Below are 22329 nucleotides of genomic sequence, written 5' to 3'. Positions count from 1 at the left end.
TCTACAAGTATGTTACCACATGTTCTTATACTTTTGACCAACTTTATTCACCATATTTCTATTTTAATTATACTTATTTACTTTTTGACTTTATTCAATCTCAAAATCAAATACTAATTTGACGTCGGAGTACTAACGCCTTTTCTACAAATCCCCCTTTCAGGATTTGCATTCGTTTCAACCCAAATTTTGAGCATAATCCACATCAATCGGACCCTGCATTTTTTTACCACATCAAATTTGATACATAATTAAAAAAAATTGCCAAATAAAATTAATCAGATAACATGCAGGTACAATAATAATTTGTATATGCCTAAAAAGTTCCATTCGTCTATTATAAATTGATATATTTATCATACTACTTTACATATTCAAATAATCTCATCTAAAAAGTAATGTTTGTGTACATAATTTATATATAACTATAAGTAAACATAATTCAAAATAGAGAATTAAAACCAATGATCATGTTAAGCTAGCTAGACAAAAACCTCTTAACCTGCCCAAGATTGCGACATGAATGGTCCAAATAAAGCACAAACATGGGAGCAATTCCTCCCTTTTTGAACCACATAAATACTTGTCCGCATACACCAAATTTATAAAAAATTCTAGTTGGAATCGGATTTTTTAAATTTTAGTTTATCTTGTAGTTAGTATATTATCTTTGTCATATAATTAATTTGGTTCGATCAGATATAATTTAAATAAGAATTTTTATATAATTTTTCTCCATATCTTAGCTTCATTCAATGAAACCAATACTCTTTTCACGTTATGACAAAATTGGATGGATTCATTAGTCTACGTTCCATTTTGTGAAAAAAGACAAAAAAAGAAAAATATTTATTTCAATGAGCGCTAACAAAACATATATGAAATAATAATGATATTAAAATACAATTGAGTTACATATAAACTAATATCCAAAGACAACATTGGACTCAGATCTCCAGTGTCTTGCTTTCTCGAATCCATTCGCACAGTTCTCATAGTCCTCAATGGTCTGATCAATCTGTTCTTGGCTGTTCATTACAAACGGACCATACTGGACCACTGGCTCACCCAACGGTTCACCTCCCACCAGAATAAACCTGAGTGGTTTCGAGGATCTGTTCCAGGCCTCCACCCCATCGCCTGAGCCAAGAAGAACAAGGTGGTGGGCTGATACAGCCGAAGATCGTGCAGTCCCAAATATGCCATCCCCCTCTAACACATAAATGAATGCGTTCCATGATTCGGGTATGGGTTGCCGAATCTGCGACCCGGGCTTGAGAGTGAAGTCTAAGAACATGGTAGGGGTCCTGGTGTATATTGGTGACTTGATTCCCAGCGCCTCTCCAGCTATGACTCGGACTCTTACCCCATCTTTTGATGCTTCCGCTATGTCCCTGCTGTTCATTTCTTGATACCTTGGCTCAATCCTATTGTGCATAGTTATCAGCGACAACATAAGTTGACAGACGTAAGGAAACAAATTCATAACGTATCAATCGATATCATCGGATGCTAATGGATACGGCACTTTGGACTATGTGGGGAATAGTGAACGTAGTTAAGTGAGTGTTATGGGTACTTTTTAGTTTGATTCTTGAGATCCCACTAGGTAGCAAAAAGGTAAAAAGTTAGTGAGAAGGGGCACTGACATTTTATATTTGGAGGAGAGGTTAATCCACAACTGCAAGCCCTTTTGAGTACCCTCAGAAGCAGGCATTTCTGAGTGGACAATCCCTCTTCCTGCAGTCATCCACTGCAAGTCACCGGCCTCTATGGTGCCACTGTGCCCCTCAAAGTCTTCATGTCTCACTGCTCCCTGTCCATACAAATACAATTTTTTCTCAGTTTCTTCATCAAAAATTGATTCAGGTTAATTAATTCCAATAGCCCAGAAAAACAGGAAAACGAACTGAATATTTTATGTATTTCTATCAATTTTCAGGTTTTCTTGAATTATGAGTCAACCTTAATAAACAAATGATTTATGTTGTTTTCTTCAGGCTGCACAAGCACACCATGATTGGGACAGTGTGGCAATGATCAAGAAATGGTCTGAATACCACTTTTTCACACTGTTGTCATTATTTTATGAAAATCACAGAAAAAAAAACATTGACAAAGTGCTACTTTTTCATGTCCAAACCTCAGACAATACACAGAGGAAAACAGAGAGGAGAGCATAAAGAAAACTAGTAGCAAGGCGCAGGTGTCTACCTGAAGCATGTAGGTGACTGTCTCAAATCCTGTAAGATGATCACAACAAAAAAAAACAAATCATAGTCAGTTACCATCCATATCAATCCAAACTACCTTAAAATCGTGTTTTGTGGGGAAATGTTTTGAGATCAAACCTCTGTGTGGATGATCAGGAAATCCAGCAGGAGCAGAAACTGTAAATTCATTAAAACAAAAATACAAAACCATCAATGAGAAATCAAGAAACTTCCAAGCTTTCAAGATTCAAGAAACAAACAAAAACAGAGACAGCCCACCTGAGAATTCATCGAGTACAAGAAAAGGGTCAAAATATTTCAGCTCAAACCTGCCAAAAGACCAACAAAAATCCCTTCTTTTAACGCAAAAAAAAAAAAAAAAAAAAAAAAAAAAAAAAAACCATGAAATTTCTTCTAAAATTTACCTTATATAAATAAATAAAAACCTCACCTTCCAATGCTTCTTCTGACAGTAGCACCGACGCCTTCATGTTGAGGTCTAGCCAGGAATTTTCTGACCACAGGACGAGGATCTCTAACAACATTTGCCATGTCTGGTTTCTTGTATTATCTTTTCTGCTGAGATATAGTGATGAATGTGAAACTGTGTGTGTTGAAATTTGAAATGAAATGAAGAGTTTTGCATGTATGTGGTGTTTATATAGGGGGGATGGAACCATGGAATAGTGAAGAAGAAAGGGGGAGTGGAAGGTTTAAATTCGTTGGGTTGATCTGTGAGGGTCAAAGGGCCATAGGTGGGACCCAGGGGAGGTTCCTTGAGATCCAGGGACTTTGTTTTATTCCGGACATTTTGCCTCAGCATGATGATAGCATTATGTCACATCTTGTATGTATTCTTCCCTTTTTGTTTGTTCCAACGCATGTTTAACTTCTTCTTTTATTTTATAAATTAATGGGTGATTTAAAATTTATCTTAATTATAAATATTTTTTATAATAAATTATTAAAGAGAGTATTTATTAGATAATTATTTAATTTTAAAATATATTTATAATTTTTTAATAATAAAAAAATAATTATAATTATAATTATAATAAATTTAAAAATAACAAGGTTTGATTAATTCTTATTTTAATTAATATAATAATTTAATACATCACTATAAAGAATTTGATGATTAGGGATGGCAATAATCTCGATCGCATTCATTGGGACGAATTTTGAAGTCTTAAGAGGTTCGAGAGACGAGTTCAGGCCTTGGTGATTTGAATCCAAACTTGCTTTCCTGTATGGTACTATTAATGTCTTTCTCGCTGTGTGTTCATATTTAACTTTATATATTTTATATGTATACTTATATAACATGTATTTTAATGTATATAAAAATATATGTTTATAACTCATTTATATCTCATAAACTCAATACTATTATAACTTAAAATAATAATATAAACAAATGTATATAAAAATATATGTTTATAATTCATTTATATTTCATAAACTCAATACTATTAGAAATTAAAATAATAAAATAAATAGTTTATAAACATTAATATTTATACAAGTAACACATAATATAAAATTTTTAACATTTTACTACCTCATATAAATTGATAAAATTATTAACCTTTCGATAATATTATTATCTCATATTTATAAATATTATGATAGTTATTATTTTTTAATTTTTTAAAAAAATATTAATCTGATCTACTACGTCAACTCGATAGATCCGAAATCTCGAATTTTCACAAACCCACCCTAAATCTATCCTATTCAAGTGTGAATCAATAAGAATCTAGATGAACATCAACTCAAAAGCATATAATACCTACCTCATCTTCATCTCAATAATAAAGCGTGAATAGCAATTTACTTCCTTATATAGGGAGGTAAATTGCTTGATTTTAAAAATAATAAAGTGGATAAATTATTGTATTTTAAAAAATACAAGAAGATAAATTACTATTTATTTTTTCATAATCTAGTTATTTGTTCACTTGTGATATTACAAGGGGGTTGCTTGCATTTTTCCCCAATAATAAATAATATTTTATAAAATAAAGGAGACTTACAAAAGTTAACTTGGTATGCATTAAATAAATATACAACATGAGCTATAATAAATGTAATTTCACTTCCAAGAAAGTAATCACCAACATCTAATTTCTTCCAAGGATTTTTTCCTTTAAATTTTGTATGTAAATTTATCTTCTGATGCTATTATAATAATTTAGACACGGGATTAATGTGTATTAATATTTTTATTATAATTTTTTCATTTGATATAGCATCGTGTGTGTGCTTTTAATAGTCAAATGTGGTCGACCATCAAATTTTTTAATTAATTGAATAATAATCATAATAATAATAATAAGGTTGAATATTTGTCAATTTAAGAAGGTAGTAAATCAAAATGTTGAGAAAATTGAAGTATATATATATATATATATATATATGATGGTGATGATGAATATTTAATGAGTTGTCTGAACTTGAGTTGACAATGAAATTAAAACTGTCCAATAGATAGATATGAAGCAGTCTTCCAAAAATCTGCTGCCAATCAATTATCATTAAGGGCGCCGTCATTATGATATAAGCATGACCAAATACTAATCTATTCTACTTTTGAACAATCGATGTGATTAAATTAATTAATAATTTATAGGTAGTTGGATAAAATATGTTGTAATTACACTGTTAAATTGGTTTAATTTTTTATTAAATTTGTTAAAATATTTATTTATATAAGAATAATAAATTTGTAATTTAGGATGGGGGGAGGCGTATGTGGGATGAGAGCAAACATACGTCAGATGAGATTGAGTTGGAGTTTGAAAGCGTGTTGGAAGTTTCCAAAGCGACGCCAATGAAAGCGTGAGTGTGAGTGTGATGATCTATGAATTACGATATGTTGATGCAATCCCATTTCCTTTTGTGTTTGTTGTTGATGCCCACCACCCATTCCTTTGACTTCATTATTGGTAAAAACGTGTTCCATTTCCTAATTATGGAACAAAGCGCACTTTTGAACTTGGTTTTCTTCATTTTGTATTCATCTTCAGGATAGTTTGCTTTTATACTCTTAAAATTAGATATAATTATATAAATATTTTATGATTTTTTATAAAATTATAAATTGAAATTTTGTGGGTGGATATAATTTACTTTAAATATATACTATAATATGTTATTTCTAATCAGGTCATGCAATTGTAATTACATATAATTTTAAGAAATGTACTCGTAACTTTTACAGAGAATATAAAATAGAGGTGTTCATATAATTTATTCTAATTTTAATTCATTAAACTTGAAAATTAATTACATATTGACGAATGTAATCACCAACGAAATAGAGGTTTAACAAAATTTTTGAGATAAAATTTTGATATGGTTTAAAATCACCGGATACCCCATTATAAATTTTGGAAATTAAATCCAATTTTAAGAGCAATTTTGGTTTTAGGAAATTATTTTGTCTTTAATAATAAATAAAAAATCATGTCAATTGCTATTGAGATCAGGGCAATAAAATATGCGTCGACAGCAGGATTCGAACCTGCGCAGGCAGAGCCCAACAGATTTCGAGTCTGTCTCCTTAACCACTCGGACATATCGACGCTGCTTCAAGTTACATTATTTTCTTGATGTTCTCAATCCAATCCGCCGCCGCGTCCTGAACAGTGGCGATGTTCTCGGCTCCGCCTTCTCCGACGGAAACCACGAATTTTCTTCCAGTGCCATCATGATCTCCACCGGCTCTGGACGATCAGCGGAGTTTGGGGTTCTGCTATGGCGCACGAAATTCTTGTGCTCATGAAGCAACGAGCTTGTCTTACGGGGATGTGACTGATTTTTAGGCGAGATTGCGAGCCTCAGCACCAAGACTCTTGCGGCGGGAGAATGGGAGCAGGTGAAGCCATTAATGCACCGTGTTAAGAGAATTTGATAATAATTAAGTAGTGCAAATTATGAGTTATAATAATAGTTGAAAATTGGGAGAGTGGAAGGGTTCAAGAAGAGTAGCAATAATAACGAGTATACATCTGTCTTCTACTGTTCAGCATACTGCATTGCGGCCAGTGATACTAGCAATCATCGGGAGTTTGGTTTTAGCATGTTCTTTTCTCTCTTGCAAAAGTGTTATTTCTAGCCGATCCAAAACACAATGTAATAAAATCACACTATAATAGATTGGATATACATAAAATACATACAAGGTCGTCCGAGAAAACAATTTCTCAGGTTCTCCGATGTGGAATCTGAACTGGCTAGGTAGTCTCAGACTTCGTTATAGATATTGAGTAAGGTCCATCACAAGATTATAAACATTACAAGATGGTGTACAAGGTATTGATATTCTGACCTCCGCATATAAGAGTTGAGAGTAAAATGGCAAGAACATGGAGGATGGTGCTTGCAAAAAGTGCAGGCTGCCCGTTTCGTGGAGTTGGACCTGGTGCTGTTGAGCCACTACCGGTGTTCACAGTTGAAGGCCTTCCGGTGACAGGGGGCAAAGGAGGCTCTGCCACATCGTTGTCCGTGAGGATTGGGCTTGGAGCCTCTGCCGGGGGTAGGTATGTTGGCGAGATTAAATCAATAAGAAGCCGAGCTTGCAAAGGCATCATGTATGGTGGTGTATCTTTATATCCTAGACAACGGTTCCCTATTAATGAATCAAACAAGAAACGTTGTTAGCTTTTACGCGTCAGGATGCAGTTTCTGGCGCTCAACTAGAAAGTTGAAACACGGGGGTCTTGAGCACAAATGCTAAAAACATGTAGTGACAATCAGACTATAAGATAATGGACATAGCATGTGAACTTACTTTTGAATCTAGCAGCTGTTGCAGGATAATCTGTTATGACACCATCAATTCCCGCAAAGTAATGAGCATTAATCTCCACATACGCATCGGAGAAGAAGTCATATGGTTGAGATCGAAACTCATTTCGGAACAATTTCACATAGACTGGGAGATCAAAGGCTTTTATCTTTGGGATGATAGATGTTTTACCAGTGATAAATGCATCATCAGAAGGAAAAATGGATGCTTTACGGATGACAACAGAGCTAGCAAATTTTCTTATCTCCAAAATGGTTGTGTTCAAGATGTCGCTAATAATCTCATCAATTAGGTAGACGAGCTCATAATTGCTGGTGCTCTTAAACTTGGAAAGTACTGCACTATCGCTGGATGTAATCATGATCCTTTTGGCAGTCTGATTATTATAACCAGCTTTGCTTAGAGCATCCAAAACTGCATCAGCTACGCCTAGTCCCTGTTTTTCAGCTAAGTATGCAGCGTTCTGCAAGACAGGAAACAGAATGTGATGCGATATTCATCAAATAAATTTGTATAGGTAGTATCCTACGTGAAATGGGGAACAAATATATGCGTATTTTTGCAAAATCTTCCTGCTAGTCATCTTTAAGTCCTTGACACCACAGTACGATGGAAAGGGAACAGCTAGAAAGCTAGTATCGTCATCAATTTATCAAGCAACACATTCACAAGCTTTAAATGTATGTTCAAAACAACATAAATGCTCCAGCAACAAGCACAGATGAGCTCAACTTCATGATTGTGACATCAATTACATTTTGGGACTGTTCACGGATAGGATGATACATGCGACCTCATTGGTCTTACTTGAATTACTGCTCACCTTTGTCACCCATATACCATACCAAAAAGTATTGAACAAGTTGATGTCAAACTTTAACATAATACACCTTGTTTTATACCAAAGCATGCAAGTGCAACAAAGAAAGAGGTCCTGAAGCAGCTGGATATTGTGACAACAGAAAGGACTCTATAAAATAACATTCTTCTTACGGAAAAGTATTAGTGAGCTTGGAACATCCATCGAGAGAATTTTTTGGAGATTTCCAGACTGTAGGATAATTTTGTTGATTTCCGGACTAGAAGAATCTATTGCATGAATACTGACTAACGACTATTTACATAAATATGATACCAAGGATTTTGTTTCACATCACGGGCATTCCCAATTTATACATGGACGGCAAACTGTAAGACAAAACTACAATAATAAAAGAATCCAAACTGCATTTTCCCCTCAACTTTAGACTGCTCTGTCTCTGTCAGAAACTTATTGATTTTCTATGCCTGATTTTGAGGTACTGAAACTGCTAGAAATTTCTCTTTATCACATGCAACAGTTTCAAGATGTGCTTGGAGATTTTTGGTATAATGTATGTAAGTTGTGATGCGGTATCAAATTCTTAGATTTGAATATCTTAAGTCAATAATTTACCAGATCATGCACATCTGTCTTAACAGTCCACGTTTTGATCTGAATTGTTAGCTGAAGCTGGTCAATAAGGGCACAGGAACTCAGAAAGTAGCATTATAGCACCCCACATATGAGTTTCATTTGTTAATATGGTCAAATCAAAGATCCAACAGAAGTTGCATCAAATATACTCACCTCTATGCTGATCAAGACTCCAGATATTGAAGATGCATTATGTGCAAATGCCAAAAAATCAGATAACTGCATTAAGTTCCCAACATGTTTGGCTGCTGGATTTCTGAACATTGAATATATCGAATATGGATTGGAAATAGCAGCTGCAATTAAACCAAAATAAGACATCAGTGCAAATTTTTAACAACTTGAAGAGAAACTACTGCAACAAACCTGCGATTGAATGATATCAATATATGCAATAAAACGTAAAAGATGTGAAATAAGAATCAACTTTCAAGAGGATGTGTCTTGACTCTTGATGAAGTTTCAGTTCATCTTGTCCTGCGTCTGATGCAAATGCCAAGTAACCAACAACCAAGAAACATCAATTTTGTAAGATTCTTACTAAGATAGAGACTGCATGATACATGCAAAATGGTGACTCATACGACCTATTGTGTTTTTCAAATAGATAATGGTTAATATATTAAGCTTGTTGTCTAGCCAAAATCAACCCAGTTAAAAGTTACGTGGGGGGCCAACTTCATGCACTACTGCACATACTGCCCATTGATGGCCCTATGACTACAGGAATCATGCACATCTCGGCAAGAAGTAAGCTCCAGTTGGAACATGTGTAAGCTGGAAAAGAATCTCCTCCAGACCCCAAGCTTCATGACATGTTGACTTTTTCGACCAACCTTTATATATGCAAGCCCAGTGGTTCTTGTAATTTTGGAGTTATGGATGTTAAGCAAATGGTGTGATGATACATGACCAGGTTCCCGTTTCACTTACGCTTCAATGTCTGAATTTGGCTCCATGTAAGATTATAGGCTAAAATTCCATCTATAATGTTAAGGTCCGAATTAGTTGTCGAGAGGTTGGTGAAAATTGATTCACCAGTATTTGTTTTTTCTTTGAGGTCGATAGATCCCAGGCAAAAGGGTATTCCATCATTTGTCATTTGAACAGGGCAATCAAGTATGTCTACGCCATCTGATACAGCTTTAGCATACGCCTCGTCAGTACAACCAGGATAGTCGCCACTTGCTCCCTCAGAAGATATAATCAATAGTTTTGCTGAATTAGAGGCAGAAGAAAGGATCATGTCAGTATAGACAGCTCTGTTGCAGTAGTTAGCTGAGAGAAAATATTCAAGTTTATACCAGCACAATGCAATTACTAATGTCTACCTTGCACAGTGTCATTTTTGCCCATGTGTGAGAAGCAATCTGCGAAATTCAATAAGATTAGACACTCCCCAGTCTGCAACAGGATATTAATATTTTTCAACAAAACAAGTGATAACCAGAATTACCTAGAGCAAATTAAACACTCTAGTGCTACATTGCATCAAAGATTCTAGTAAACTAAGGTGCGTCAGCTCAGTTCAGCAAGAAATCAGCTGATGAGAGATTTGACGCATAGAATTTTGCTAATAACTTCAAAGAATAAAGAAAATTATCCTCACCAGAAATACAGATACATTCGTTACTGCAGAAGTCGACAACAAGATATCAGATATAGATTACATTCTTACCTGTAATAATGAGACATTACTCACATGTCTTCTACATGCATGCCCTCATAGTTTTATAACATGCACATCCTGGATTAGTCTTATGGAACTTGAGGTCAATAACTATTAATCGTATGTCATAATCAGATGAGAATCAAAATAGGAAAGTATTATTTTCCCTTCAGACAAGAGTGTTATCTTACAAACTCAGCTCTAGGCTAAGTTTGTACGTCAAATCGAGAATTAGGAATGTTAGATTGAGCAGCCAACCAGTGGGAATTGCCCAAAAAATTAAAGTCATCAAAGAAACATCGAGATGGAAGAGAATCTTATTTGAAGCTAACACCCAACATAGAATAACAAACAAAACCATCAACAAGAATAAAGTAAATGACAAATTAAAGGAAAATGCTACAAGACACACAAACTCAATGACAAAGAATAAAATAAACTAAAGCAAAAATGAAGAAAACAAACGAGGAACTCAAGTATAGTCTTTAGTTGATCATACTTGTGTCTAAAAGCATCAATCACATTTGATACCGGCAGGTTGAACTTTAAAAAGCAATACCGTTAAGTTTAAGAATAGAGAGGTCAGATCAAATTCAACGCTAAAACTCAGATTGATGTGACAATCTGTTTCATAAGAAAAATAAATAACCCGGGTGTTTGAAGAGCCTATCTAAATGAAAATTCACTTTTACCTATGGTTGCAGATGCAGTTATTGGGAAGTCAGACAGCACACCATCAACAGAAAATTGGCCGTTGTCAATAAAAGAAAGATACTCAACCACAGGATCATAGCTGTAGTTATACGGCAAAGATGCGTCATTTGCAAAATCGGATGCAAAAACTTCTAAACCCGCTTCATGAGAATCAAGTACAAGAGAGGTGTAATTATGTAAATATAGGCTGTTGTCCACAGGCCATATGTAACTTTTGGGGACAATAATTCCGGTAGCAAAGGTTTTGATAAATGTAAGATTCTTCATAAGTAACCTATATGTTTGGTTGGTCAAAGGCTCCACATCATCAGGTCCCAAGAATTGGAACACAAGCTTTGTCGGGCCTGTTCTGAATCGTGATACGATACTGCGGAGGAAGCCCACTTCAGGTGATGATATATAATTAACAATCATGCGCCTCGATGCAGAAATAATGAAGCTTCTCATACTCAGGTTATGTTGGCTGAAAAATGCATCATGCTGTACAAGTATTTGAACAAAAAGAATGCTGATTAAGACTCGCCAAACAATAGTTGATGAAAACTTATGATAACAATTGAGAAGGAGGATTTGATTCACATACCGGAATATTTAACCATAACCCAGGTGGTTTTGTTAGTCTAACTACATCATCAACAGTAAGAATTGGCAGATTATTCCCATCAAAATGTGGCACTCGATTATGAATCCCTTGATTCACTGTCCCAATATCAAATGACAGTCAGCATGAATGTAATGACTTCATATTATACAAATTCATTTCTGTCAAGAAAGCAAGCTTCAAAAAGAGCCAGCTGCAGAAATCTTTAGTAGCATGAAAATATAGTTTTACACTGAAGACTGTAGAACCACAGCATCAATGAATTTACTGGTTGGGTCAATATAACCACACACAAGGTAATGCAATTTGTATTTCTTTTATGAAAATCCAAGACATACTTGATGTTATCACACACATAATGACTAAATCAATGTGCCGAGAAGAGCACTTTGAACACTTAACTTTCAGTTTCAGCAGTTTTTTCACTGTAAGTGGCAAGAAATAAAAGAATGATTTTTTTGTATATCGCACATACTGAGTGATTCAACAGTGTAAATTACTCCTATAGAGTAGATTAATATCGGTGCTTTACAGAAGAAAACAAGCGAGCACAGGATTGCAGCTATTTGCTTTTCCAAAACCTAGATTATTGCAGAAAAAAGCACTACAACCAGAGCAGGGCACGTTCAGAGTAACAGAGTAGGATATCACTAAAACAGAAGGCAAGGCAAGCAGGTGACCGTGAATCGAACTTACTATTCACGAGTTTTAGGTCCTTAAGGGTGAAATCCACAGAAAACCATCCTTGCTCTTGCTTTCCATCTATAGTGTAGGTGTTGCTCTTGTTTCCATAAACATATTTTATATCAGAAGCATTTTGTAGCCTGATATCTGGAAAGCAGATTCCTGCTCCATCTTTGGTCAACTGAACATCACACCATATATGCAAATTAGGCAAGCCAGTTAGCAGAGCGAGTTCATATGCGTAACCACTGGAATAAGGAAAAACCCCCGAAAACCCGCCTCTTGCTATCACCAAAGGCGCATTTCCTGCAAAACGGAGCAAAAAGGTTAAGTTCTTGGAACCTGTACTATGAGATGGTCACTTGAACAAAACACTTGCGGAACAGAGAGTAAAGCTTGTATTATGTTAGAACACGGAGGAATACACATTCATACTTACATACTTCCAATAAGAAAATAGTACTCTAGAGAGAAAAAAAGAAAAAAAAGCAGTGAAGTAATTGAGCTCAGTTAAACGCAACTGCAGGTAGAAATCAACATCTTGCACAAACATAAAATTTAATACTCCATGATGACTGACTATTTGCCAGACTCCTCGGAGAATAATCCTAGGAACCCCATGCCGTCGTCCTCCATGAAATCAAAAGGTTTATGAAATAAATATAATCTGGATATCATGGAGAACCATCAACCAACATGGAAACAGAAGGACATTAGATGGCGGGCATAATATTATAGGACGCTCGGACTTGTTTCTGCAGTAAAAGAAAAAGAAAGCAACCAACTAAATCTTTGACGCCACTTCAGTGGTCGCGTTTCTCCGCATCAATAACAGCAACACACACACACACACACAGAGATCTTCTACCGCTTAGTGTTTGCCATTGTCTGCCTCCCCTCCTAGTTCCTTGAGCAGCAACTGAAACCGCCAATAAGCAAAGCATAATAAGCAAAAACACGTCCCGGAATCTCCACATTCTGACGGAGAATTAGATGAACACAGCGGTGACTGAAGCGCCGGGCGGTTAGTTTTCTCGTTTTCCTACTCGAAAACATCAACCACTAACAAATAAACAACGACTTACAGTAAAGTAGAAGAAGAAGAAGAAGAAGAAGAAGATGAAGCAGGAGCAGAGACATACGGAGAGAGTTTCAGCTTCGAGAGATTGAATTCAGCTAGGCTGGCGCCTTCAGCAGGCCTTTTCAGCCTGCAGGTTTATATACTCATTATTTATTTATTTCTGCATTGTCTTAAGAAAAAGTCATTTAAGTCCTTTTAACCTAAAAAGTATATTAATAATCGCACATTTGAAATTCCTGAATTCTATAAGGACAGCTCCAGACGACCCGACGTAAGTCCGCGCTTGACGTCCGTAAGATGTGTCACATCTGGAGTGGGACGCAAATCGGACCCGGTGACAGGCAATTTTTTGCAAAACAGGGTGGTGGCCCACTTGTTTGGAAGATTATAACATTAGGATAAATTATATAGTATTTTATAAAATTTAATATGATTATAAACATATTTTTATTATTTAGAATATTATATGTACTCATCGATTTTAATATTTAACAACGAGTCAAGTTTTTTAGTTTCATCACATTTTTTTGTTAAATTAATTAAAATATTCTTTTATATTATAAATTAAAATTTTACATATTTTTATGAATTAATATTTTGTATGAAAATTTTATTTTAATCACATAAATATTTATATATTTTCTCAAATATATATTGCTTAAATATATAAATGTATTTTATTTTAATCACATAAATATTTATATATTTTCTCAAATATATATATTGCTTAAATATATAAATGTATATTTTTTAAATTCAGCAAAGGGAAATACACATCTCACCATCTATAGATAATTATTTTTCTACTTGAGAGGTATTTGTAATTTTTTAAATAATGAGATGATATTTTTAGTTATGCAAAATGTCATGAAAGGTAACTGTAATTTATACATAAATTTATAGATGATACATTCAATCTAAATATATTAAAAACTTACATAATTATATATCTAAGTTTTTATAAGTTATTAAAATTTATAACCTCATAATAATTTATGAGTGATTAATTTAACAATTAAATAGCGCTCCGTCACTCATATGGGTCCACTATAAAAAATATTGTATATTGCCATTTGAATATAACAAAACAAAAAGTAGCAGACGACTTTCGTCGTGGTGGTCTTTTATTGTTTTTTCTTATTTTCTTTTTGTGTATTACGGAAAGATAAATAAAAAATAATTTAAGACAGTCGTTTAAAAGCCACACAAATTATATCCGTTTGAAGCAAAAAATTAAGATTTTCTGATTATTTGAACTGTATTAATGAGTAATTTATTAAATACTTTTACAAGTGATTTATAGCTCTAAAAGTATATTATTTATTGTGTTGGTGATTAAAATCCGAACCACTTAATTTATTTTTTATATAAAAAAATTATAAATTTAATATGCAAGTTTCATTGCTTTGCTCGTTTAGTTTTCTTGGGCGATCTCTCCAATTGAGATAAAGGGTTTTTAATTCCTTTCTTGAAAATATTCGTCATAATAAATATACCTCGTAAGTGCATCACAAATAAAGAAATAAAGAAATCGCACGGTTTGATTGAAAATTACATTTTATAATTGGGATCTTAAATCAATAACTGAAGTATATGTCATATTATTTTTTTATTTTTAAGGGTGTAACAGAAATTTTTACATGCAAATTATACAATAAATATGTACACCCTACCATACTATAGAACTCATAGTATCACTATAAATACTCATATTATTTTTAAACCAACTTCACTATATATTGACAAGACAACTCATTACCTCCTCTTTCTAACAACATTAGACTTGAGAAACAGTTGTATGCCAAAACTATTTTTGCCGTGAAATCCCTTACTCAATCTCTGACCACATAAGTAACAAAGAAAGAGATATTTGTCTGAAAGAAGGGGGACCTCTCATTCAATGAGCATTTCAGTCTAATGAAAAAAAAAAAAAAAGGAAAAAATTATCACTGTCGTGGAATACTAGACTTGTATTTTTATGTAGAAACTAAGGTGTTGACTTCATCTTTATGGTCAAGCAAGCAGGAGCAGAGGGAAGGGAATTGAATGGGCATGCTCAATCTTTTTCTCCCCTCCACCGAGGGATTCCAATGCTGGGTGTATTATTGGATTTTGGAAGTTTTTTCCTTGATAATGCTCCTCAACACCTTCATCCTCTGTTTACCAGAAATTTGAGCGTCTTATAAATCTCATGGCATTGTATTTATAGCAAAATGTATTTTCAAAAAAATCGTGACCTTATAGGACAACAATTCACATCAAAGAGCACTAATTCTATTGCAACATGCTGTCTACGACAAAACAATATGAAATTTTTGAATAGACAATATCACACATAAATTTTTAAATTTTTTGGATCATAATTTAATAAATGAATCATACATCTAACTGTATTTATATAAATAATTACTGCAACATTTTCCTTTTGTCAAGGCAGACAAAATCTATGGGCCGAGCCCAAGAAGAGTTACTGGGCTAGACCGTTTGAAGAAGAAGAGAAAGGGTAAAGAAGGTGAGGAACGACAGATATTTCAAAATGAACTAATTAAACGTACCATTACAATATTCAATACGTAATATATTAATATTATTAAATAGATGAATTAGTATGTAATTATTAAAAGTAAATTAAAGAATAGAATTGGAAGCGGAGAAAAGGTAATAAAATAATTGGATTGGACACGTATCAGTGTGCGCCGGGAATTCGCGCCAAGTGCCATGATGTTCAGTAGTTACACTGCTCCTCACTCGCATCTCTCTCTATCTCTTGTCTACTTCTGATTCTGACTCGGTCTGAGAAATCGCTGTGTTTTGTATTGTGTGCATGTGAACTCTGAGAGTAAATGGAGAGGATGTGGGAGATGGCGGGGAACCTGGGGGAGGCGCGCCAGCTGGTGGTGCCCATAACGGTGTTTGTGGCGGGGGTTTGCCTCTGTTTGGTGATAGGACACATGCTCGAAGAGAATCGATGGGTTAATGAATCCATCACCGCGCTTTTCATCGTAATATATATACTTTTTGTTCATCTGTTGCCTTCCCGTCGACGTTTCTTTTTGTGTATTGGATATGCTCTTGTTTTGTGCTTTCCGTTTGTCTGGTGATATGTTCGGAGGTTGCATTTATCTGAAGGAAATACTAAAATGAGAGGGTTTTATTGCTTTAGAATGACCTAGCTTTGGGCTTCATGTTTTGGACTGTTTGGTTTTGTTATGTTTTTCTCGCTAAAATCATCCAAGGTATGGAGTTTTTTACCTGAAGAAACCTAGAGCGGAGGGACAGTTGGAGTTTGAATAGAACGGTTATCCTAACATATGAAAAAGGGAAAGGATTGGCAAATTGTACATGTTTGATAGTTAATGAGTGTCATTGTTAATTGATTGTTGAAGACTTACGGGTTTAGATCGTTTGGATTGCCTAGCTGGGATTGGTACAAGTAGTCTAAACAAAATATGTTTACTAATTACTGCCTTTTGCAAATTCCATGGACAATTGTTTTGAGATTGTAATAAGATTTGCACTCAGTTTTTCGTTGATTTTAGTACTTGTTTTGGGGTATTAGTTGTTTAACAAAGTTTTCCTTTGTCCTCATTGCCCAACCTAAAATCCTGGTTTCCTCTACGCGATATACCATTGTTTTTTCATGTACAAGTTTGCTATAAGTTGAGATTGGCTGTGGATTATTATGCCATTCAAAGGGTTCTGCCTGTTTCCATAAACATTTATGTCTCTTTCTCTGGATGTTATGATGCTTCAATTGTTGGACTTGGTTTAATAGATAAATTTTTAAGTCCAATGCTTGATAAACTCATGTTTTGATGAATAAGGGATGTGTGACTGGGACGATAATTCTGTTGATAAGCAAGGGGAAAAGTTCACACATATTGAGGTTCGATGAAGAGATCTTCTTCATTTATCTCCTGCCACCAATCATTTTTAATGCAGGGTGAGTTATTAGCTTCTTAGGATACCTTTGTTTCCAATGCTACTTCACCAGTTTCATATTATCATATCTTTGGAATTTCTCTACAGATTCCAGGTCAAGAAGAAGCAGTTCTTCCATAACTTCTTAACAATAATGCTGTTTGGAGTAATAGGAGTTTTTATTTCATCAGTTATTATTACAGCTGGTAATTTTTCATGCATGTCCACTTACACTTTGGTTTCGATCATGTAAAATGCTTTTCTTTGAGGATGTGCTGATATGTCCTTGAGAATTTCTGACGAACTGTTTGCATATTGCTGTTTCTATAGGCAGCTGGTTGCTGTTTCCGAGGTTGAATTTTATTGGTCTGACTCCCCGTGATTATCTGGGTTTGTTCATAAAGACCTTGACTGACTTGATTTTCTGCAAATTGTCATGGTGTACCACTTAAACTAACCTTAATTCTTACTTGTCCGAACAAGGTATCGGAACAATTTTCTCTTCTACAGATACTGTATGCACCCTGCAGGTTGGTTAATGCTGCTACATGACACGCATGGTTTTACTTCAAGTAACCAGACCTTTGTGTGCTCATGGGATGACATATGGAATCTTCATTTAGGTTCTGCATCAAGAGGAGACCCCCTTGCTATACAGCCTAGTTTTTGGGGAAGGCGTAGTGAATGATGCCACATCAGTTGTTCTATTTAATGCAATTCAAAAGCTTGATGTCAACAGAATAGATGTGTGGACTGCAGTCCGAGTTATTTTGGATTTCCTATACTTGTTCTCCACAAGCACTGCTCTGGGTGTTGCTGTGAGTTCCAGATTTTAGTACCTTGAATGCTTGATTGAGAAATGCATTAGCTTGATTTTTGGTTCTCTCTTAATTTTTTGGGTTTTTTAGTTTGTAGTTTGTTATATCTCATGATGCTCATGTATACCTCTAGAACATGATCTAACATCATGTGCTGCTGTACTTTGGCTTCCCCTTTCTCTTTGTTCGATGCACAGAAAGAGAGCTAATTTTCTTTTATTCGTTCAGGCTGGGCTTTTGACTTCCTATGTTCTCAAGGGATTGTACTTTGGGAGGTAAAATTTTTATTGATCTGTGTCTTTTCGATTAGCAGACAGAGTGAGAAAACTTTGGTATATGACGTGGAGTTGGATGGGTGCTTTGATTGCGATATTCTTATGGACCATGTATCTGCTCGTGCCAACAGGCATTCATCTGTTCGTGAACTTGCTGTTATGGTTCTTATGGCATATCTTTCCTACATGTTGGCTGAGGTAATGGAAAAGAAAAGAATTAGTACAGCCACCTCTTACCTCAATTGTATAGTTCATATGTTTTTACATATTTATCCTCCATACCCAAGCAGTTCTATTTCGCAGTTCAGATATAGATCCTTGGTATCTGTTTCATCTCCAACTCTGACTTACAGTTTTACACATGATGGAGAAAACTAGTATTTCTTATTTCCCCAGGTCTTCACTGCATCATATTACATCAGCTTTCTCTAGTTTCTTAGATTATTTTGGTTCAGCATTTTTTGTATGGCTCTCTTCCTTTAAAATCTTCCTTGTTATCTCTTCCATGTAAAGACAAGGTGTTATACTGATGCTTTCTTTCAAGCTCCTTCTTGTTTGAGATACATTAATGTAATAAAAGAGACGTGTGAAGCTTGAAACCTTGTTTTGTATCCTTACAGCTGTTCAAGCTAAGTGGGATTCTGACGGTCTTCTTTTGTGGGATTTTCATGTCACATTATGCTTGGCATAATGTAACTGACAGTTCAAGAGTAACCACCCGGTATGTATACTTTTCCAATATCTTGTGCCAGCTGAAATTCCAGTAATAGCTTGAGAAGGGTCTTCTGCCTCATTCAACCTTAGTTTACAGGAAGTCATACCCACTGTTCTTAGTTCTTACAACACATGTAGTGATATAAAAAAATGCAAATATTTATCTGTATTCAACAAGTATCAAAATTATAGGCTCCATGGAGCAGCTGGAAAATACTATAGAATCTTCATTAGCGATCTGTATGGTGGGACTACAGTTCTACATTTTTGTTTTGCAGGCATGTGTTTGCAATGATGTCCTTTATTGCTGAAACATTTATATTTTTATATGTGGGAATGGATGCCCTTGATACTCAGAAATGGAGAATGAGCAAGTTGAGGTAAGAACTATCCTTCAAGAGGAAGATTTAGTTAGCTCCGGGCAAGGTTAAATCTTTTTTATGGTCCATTCTGTGCCATTCCTTGGCTAGTTGCTATGCTACTGAAACCATTCAGTCATGCCCCTCCCAATAATTTGTTGTCAAATTTCATTAAGAAGTTAAATAAATTCTATGGTGCTTTATCTGCACATGGATAGGTTATCCTTTTCTTTGAATGTCTGTGGGTATGATTGGCTTGATCGGTTGTCTGCATGTGACAAACTCTTCAGTTTCTTGTTGTCCAAAGTGAACCAGTCATCAATACTTCATATATGGATCATTCTCGGAAGCACTCCAGAAATGATAAGAGTTTTCTGTTTACGGAATTGCATCTCATAACTTTTGTCACTATTGGCTTTGTAATGTCTTTGTGAAACCGGAATTACCTTCATCCTCTATGTTGTGAAACTGGAATGTCCTTCATACATAGATCATTCTCGGAAGCACTCCAGAAATGATACAAGTTTTCTGTTTACGGAATTGCATCTCATAACTTGTCACTATTGGCTTTGTGATGCTTGTTGTGAAATTGGAATTTTCTTTATCCTCTAGGTTCCTGGAAAATTATGTCTTCCTATTTGAACTGAAATTTTCCTTTCTACTAAATATCCTTACAGTGCTTGGGACTCGGTTGGTGTGTATAGTACTGTTATGTTCCTTATAATGCTTGGACGTGCTGCTTTTGTGTTTCCTCTCTCGGCTTTGTCAAATTGTATGAACCGATCATCATCAAGATCATCGTCAATAACATTGAAGCACCAGGTTAGCACATCTCGAAAATTTATTCTAAGGGGACCTGTGACCTCCCCTTGCTGAAACTGGTCAGGACTCCCTTGTGGTTTTGACTCAGAAGCCTTGTTGACTTGCCCTGCTCAAGTGCACTCATAAGAAATATATTGGCAAGATAAGATTATCTAACAGATAAACCATGAGGATTAATTAGTTTGTTGGACCTAATACTGATTTCAATCAAAGTGCATGGAGAAGCAATGAAATGAATAGCGTGACAGGTGAAGATGCGATTGTTAACCTGCACCAGGGGCCAACTTTAACACTTCTTGTATAGATTTGCTTCTTGTACTATATCCTTGTCTGATCTCTTAATTCCATGCGAAATGTTAATAATATGTGCTGAGTTTTTTTTCACTAGGTTATAATTTGGTGGGCTGGGCTGATGAGAGGAGCAGTCTCCATTGCTCTGGCATTCAAACAGGTAAACCTGTGCTGGATCTGGGTGGTGTTCTTCAACGAGTATAGCTTGTTGCGAAGTAATTTTATATACTTTGTCTGCATGCTAATTTTTTACCATTGCAGTTTACGCATTATGGTGTGCCACTGGATCCGGTGAATGCTACAATGGTTACAACAACAGTAATCGTTGTGCTTTTTAGCACAATAGTGAGTGGAGTCTTAGTTATGTGGGATTCCAATTCACAATAAAGGTCTGTTATTTTAGTATATCTGACGGCTGCCCGAATTGCAGGTCTTTGGTTTCTTGACAAAGCCGCTGGTAAACTATCTACTCCCTCCTGGTCATGCTAACAACATAGACCACGCCCGGAGTATTACCAAGGAGGATATGATGCTTCCTCTCCTCTCCTTTGAGGAATCAGCAGCAACTAATCTTCTGCGAGCAAAAGATGGTTTGTCAATGCTAATTGAAAGGCCTGTGTACACTATCCACTCCTTCTGGCGGAGATTTGATGATGCCTATATGAGACCAATATTTGGTGGTCCACAAAGGGATCAGACATCATCATAGGCGATATACAAGCATGGAAGAATCTAATAGAAAGGGAGCATCAGAAATCTGTGGGCTCCTCCAGTGAAATGGTGACACTATTAGAAGGCATCTAATATCCAAAATACTTGAGGAGGGCAGTGGAAGCTTAAATTACCAACGTGATCAACTGGTTTGCAATTTTCATTCGGTGGCTGTGGCTGTGGCTGGTTGGTACTTTAATGGATTATATGGAATAGAGGATCTTGGTCCGTCTTTGGCCAACAATGGGCTTTTCATGCTAAATATTTGTACTAGTACAAGGCGCTCTGTACTAAGGATCGATGAAGTAATTTGAGATGCTAAGTTGAATCTTTTCTGTATAACTACTTTCTCTTGCATACTGGGCCCTCTTTCAGCCATGTATGAAAGCTCCCGGCTGTGCTGTCGATTGTAAAACAGTCCCTCTCGACCGATATCTGGCGGGAATTAATTTGGGACACTAAGCTGGACGAGCCTTCTTGATTGTCTACTTTTTCTGGGTTTCTGTAAATGATAGTTTTAACTAACTCCTACCTAATCGCATCACGGTTAAAAATAAATCAGAAAGATATAGGCTTATAGCTGTGAGATCGCCTCTTGTTTAGTTTCGCTTTTATTATCAAAAAATTGATATTTTTAAGTGAACTTCTATTCTTGTGCGTGAGTTTTAGGTAATGAAAGTATGTTTGGATCAATATGTTTTACGTTGTTTTACTTTTCTTTATGAAAAGATGTCATAAAATAAACATATATTTGCCTTGAGATGTTCTACAATAGTTGTTTTTGTATTTGTATTAATATATTTTTTAATATCTTTTTGGTACGAAAAGACAAAATAGAATAAAAATATACTCGTACTGAGATGTCTTCTAATTTCTTTTGGAATATAGCGGGAAAATGCTCAAATTGAAGCGTCTTGTGATAATTTGTTAATAATATTTTTCACCCATAAAAGGACTTGCTAGAATGAATTTTCTACATAAATCCCACAAAAGAAAAGCAAACATAACATGACCATCGGGAATGCACACAAACAAGGTACCCTCGGACTACCTGTTTTCTCTGTACTCAGCCACAGGGAACCGATGTCTGTGCCCTATGGCACACACTCCCGCTCTACTAGCTTAACTTTTTAGTAGTGTAGAAGAATACCAGTGATTTGTTTAGAGGAATTTTCCCCAGAGAGTTT

At 35.3% G+C, this 22329-nt stretch overlaps 3 protein-coding genes and 1 non-coding gene across 8 annotated transcripts; 1 reads left to right on the top strand and 3 right to left on the bottom strand.

The window, feature by feature from the left end:
• Positions 813-2885, bottom strand: LOC105174929 (pirin-like protein). The gene is made up of 6 exons (XM_011097189.2): positions 2665-2885; positions 2493-2542; positions 2352-2390; positions 2215-2243; positions 1650-1816; positions 813-1427 (listed from the first exon to the last, which is right to left on the bottom strand). Exons 1-6 carry the CDS (start codon positions 2763-2765, stop codon positions 923-925), a joined length of 891 nt encoding a protein of 296 aa, XP_011095491.1. The 5' UTR covers positions 2766-2885; the 3' UTR covers positions 813-922.
• Positions 5719-5800, bottom strand: TRNAS-CGA. Its single transcript has one exon. It is a non-coding gene; the product is annotated as a tRNA-Ser (tRNA).
• On the bottom strand, positions 6352-13394 carry LOC105174928 (glycerophosphodiester phosphodiesterase GDPDL3-like). 4 transcript variants are annotated; one of them, XM_020698163.1, is made up of 11 exons: positions 13293-13394; positions 13019-13192; positions 12163-12456; positions 11449-11564; positions 10844-11345; positions 9814-9852; positions 9416-9700; positions 8636-8778; positions 8462-8518; positions 7009-7489; positions 6352-6846 (listed from the first exon to the last, which is right to left on the bottom strand). In XM_020698163.1, exons 2-11 carry the CDS (start codon positions 13125-13127, stop codon positions 6512-6514), a joined length of 2361 nt encoding a protein of 786 aa, XP_020553822.1. In that variant the 5' UTR covers positions 13128-13192; positions 13293-13394; the 3' UTR covers positions 6352-6511. The 4 variants fall into 4 exon arrangements, with proteins under 4 accessions (XP_020553822.1, XP_020553824.1, XP_020553823.1 ...); XM_020698165.1 differs by having other exon boundaries at positions 9521-9700; XM_020698164.1 differs by having other exon boundaries at positions 13019-13212; positions 13293-13382.
• On the top strand, positions 15922-21481 carry LOC105174927 (sodium/hydrogen exchanger 4). Of its 2 annotated transcripts, none has more exons than XM_011097185.2 (14): positions 15922-16233; positions 17056-17174; positions 17261-17358; positions 17483-17542; positions 17636-17682; positions 17776-17970; positions 18199-18245; positions 18377-18443; positions 18866-18966; positions 19238-19339; positions 19996-20140; positions 20529-20591; positions 20693-20776; positions 20862-21481. In XM_011097185.2, the coding sequence occupies exons 1-14, from the start codon at positions 16075-16077 to the stop codon at positions 21138-21140; spliced, it is 1566 nt and encodes a 521-aa protein (XP_011095487.1). In that variant the 5' UTR covers positions 15922-16074; the 3' UTR covers positions 21141-21481. The 2 variants fall into 2 exon arrangements, with proteins under 2 accessions (XP_011095487.1, XP_011095488.1); XM_011097186.2 differs by lacking the exon at positions 15922-16233 and adding an exon at positions 16265-16467.

The sequence above is a fragment of the Sesamum indicum genome, linkage group LG12 (assembly GCF_000512975.1).
Source record: "Sesamum indicum cultivar Zhongzhi No. 13 linkage group LG12, S_indicum_v1.0, whole genome shotgun sequence".
Classification (NCBI taxonomy): domain Eukaryota; kingdom Viridiplantae; phylum Streptophyta; class Magnoliopsida; order Lamiales; family Pedaliaceae; genus Sesamum; species Sesamum indicum.
Note: the sequence above shows the minus strand (reverse complement) of the source record. Positions and strands in the feature narration are given on the sequence as shown.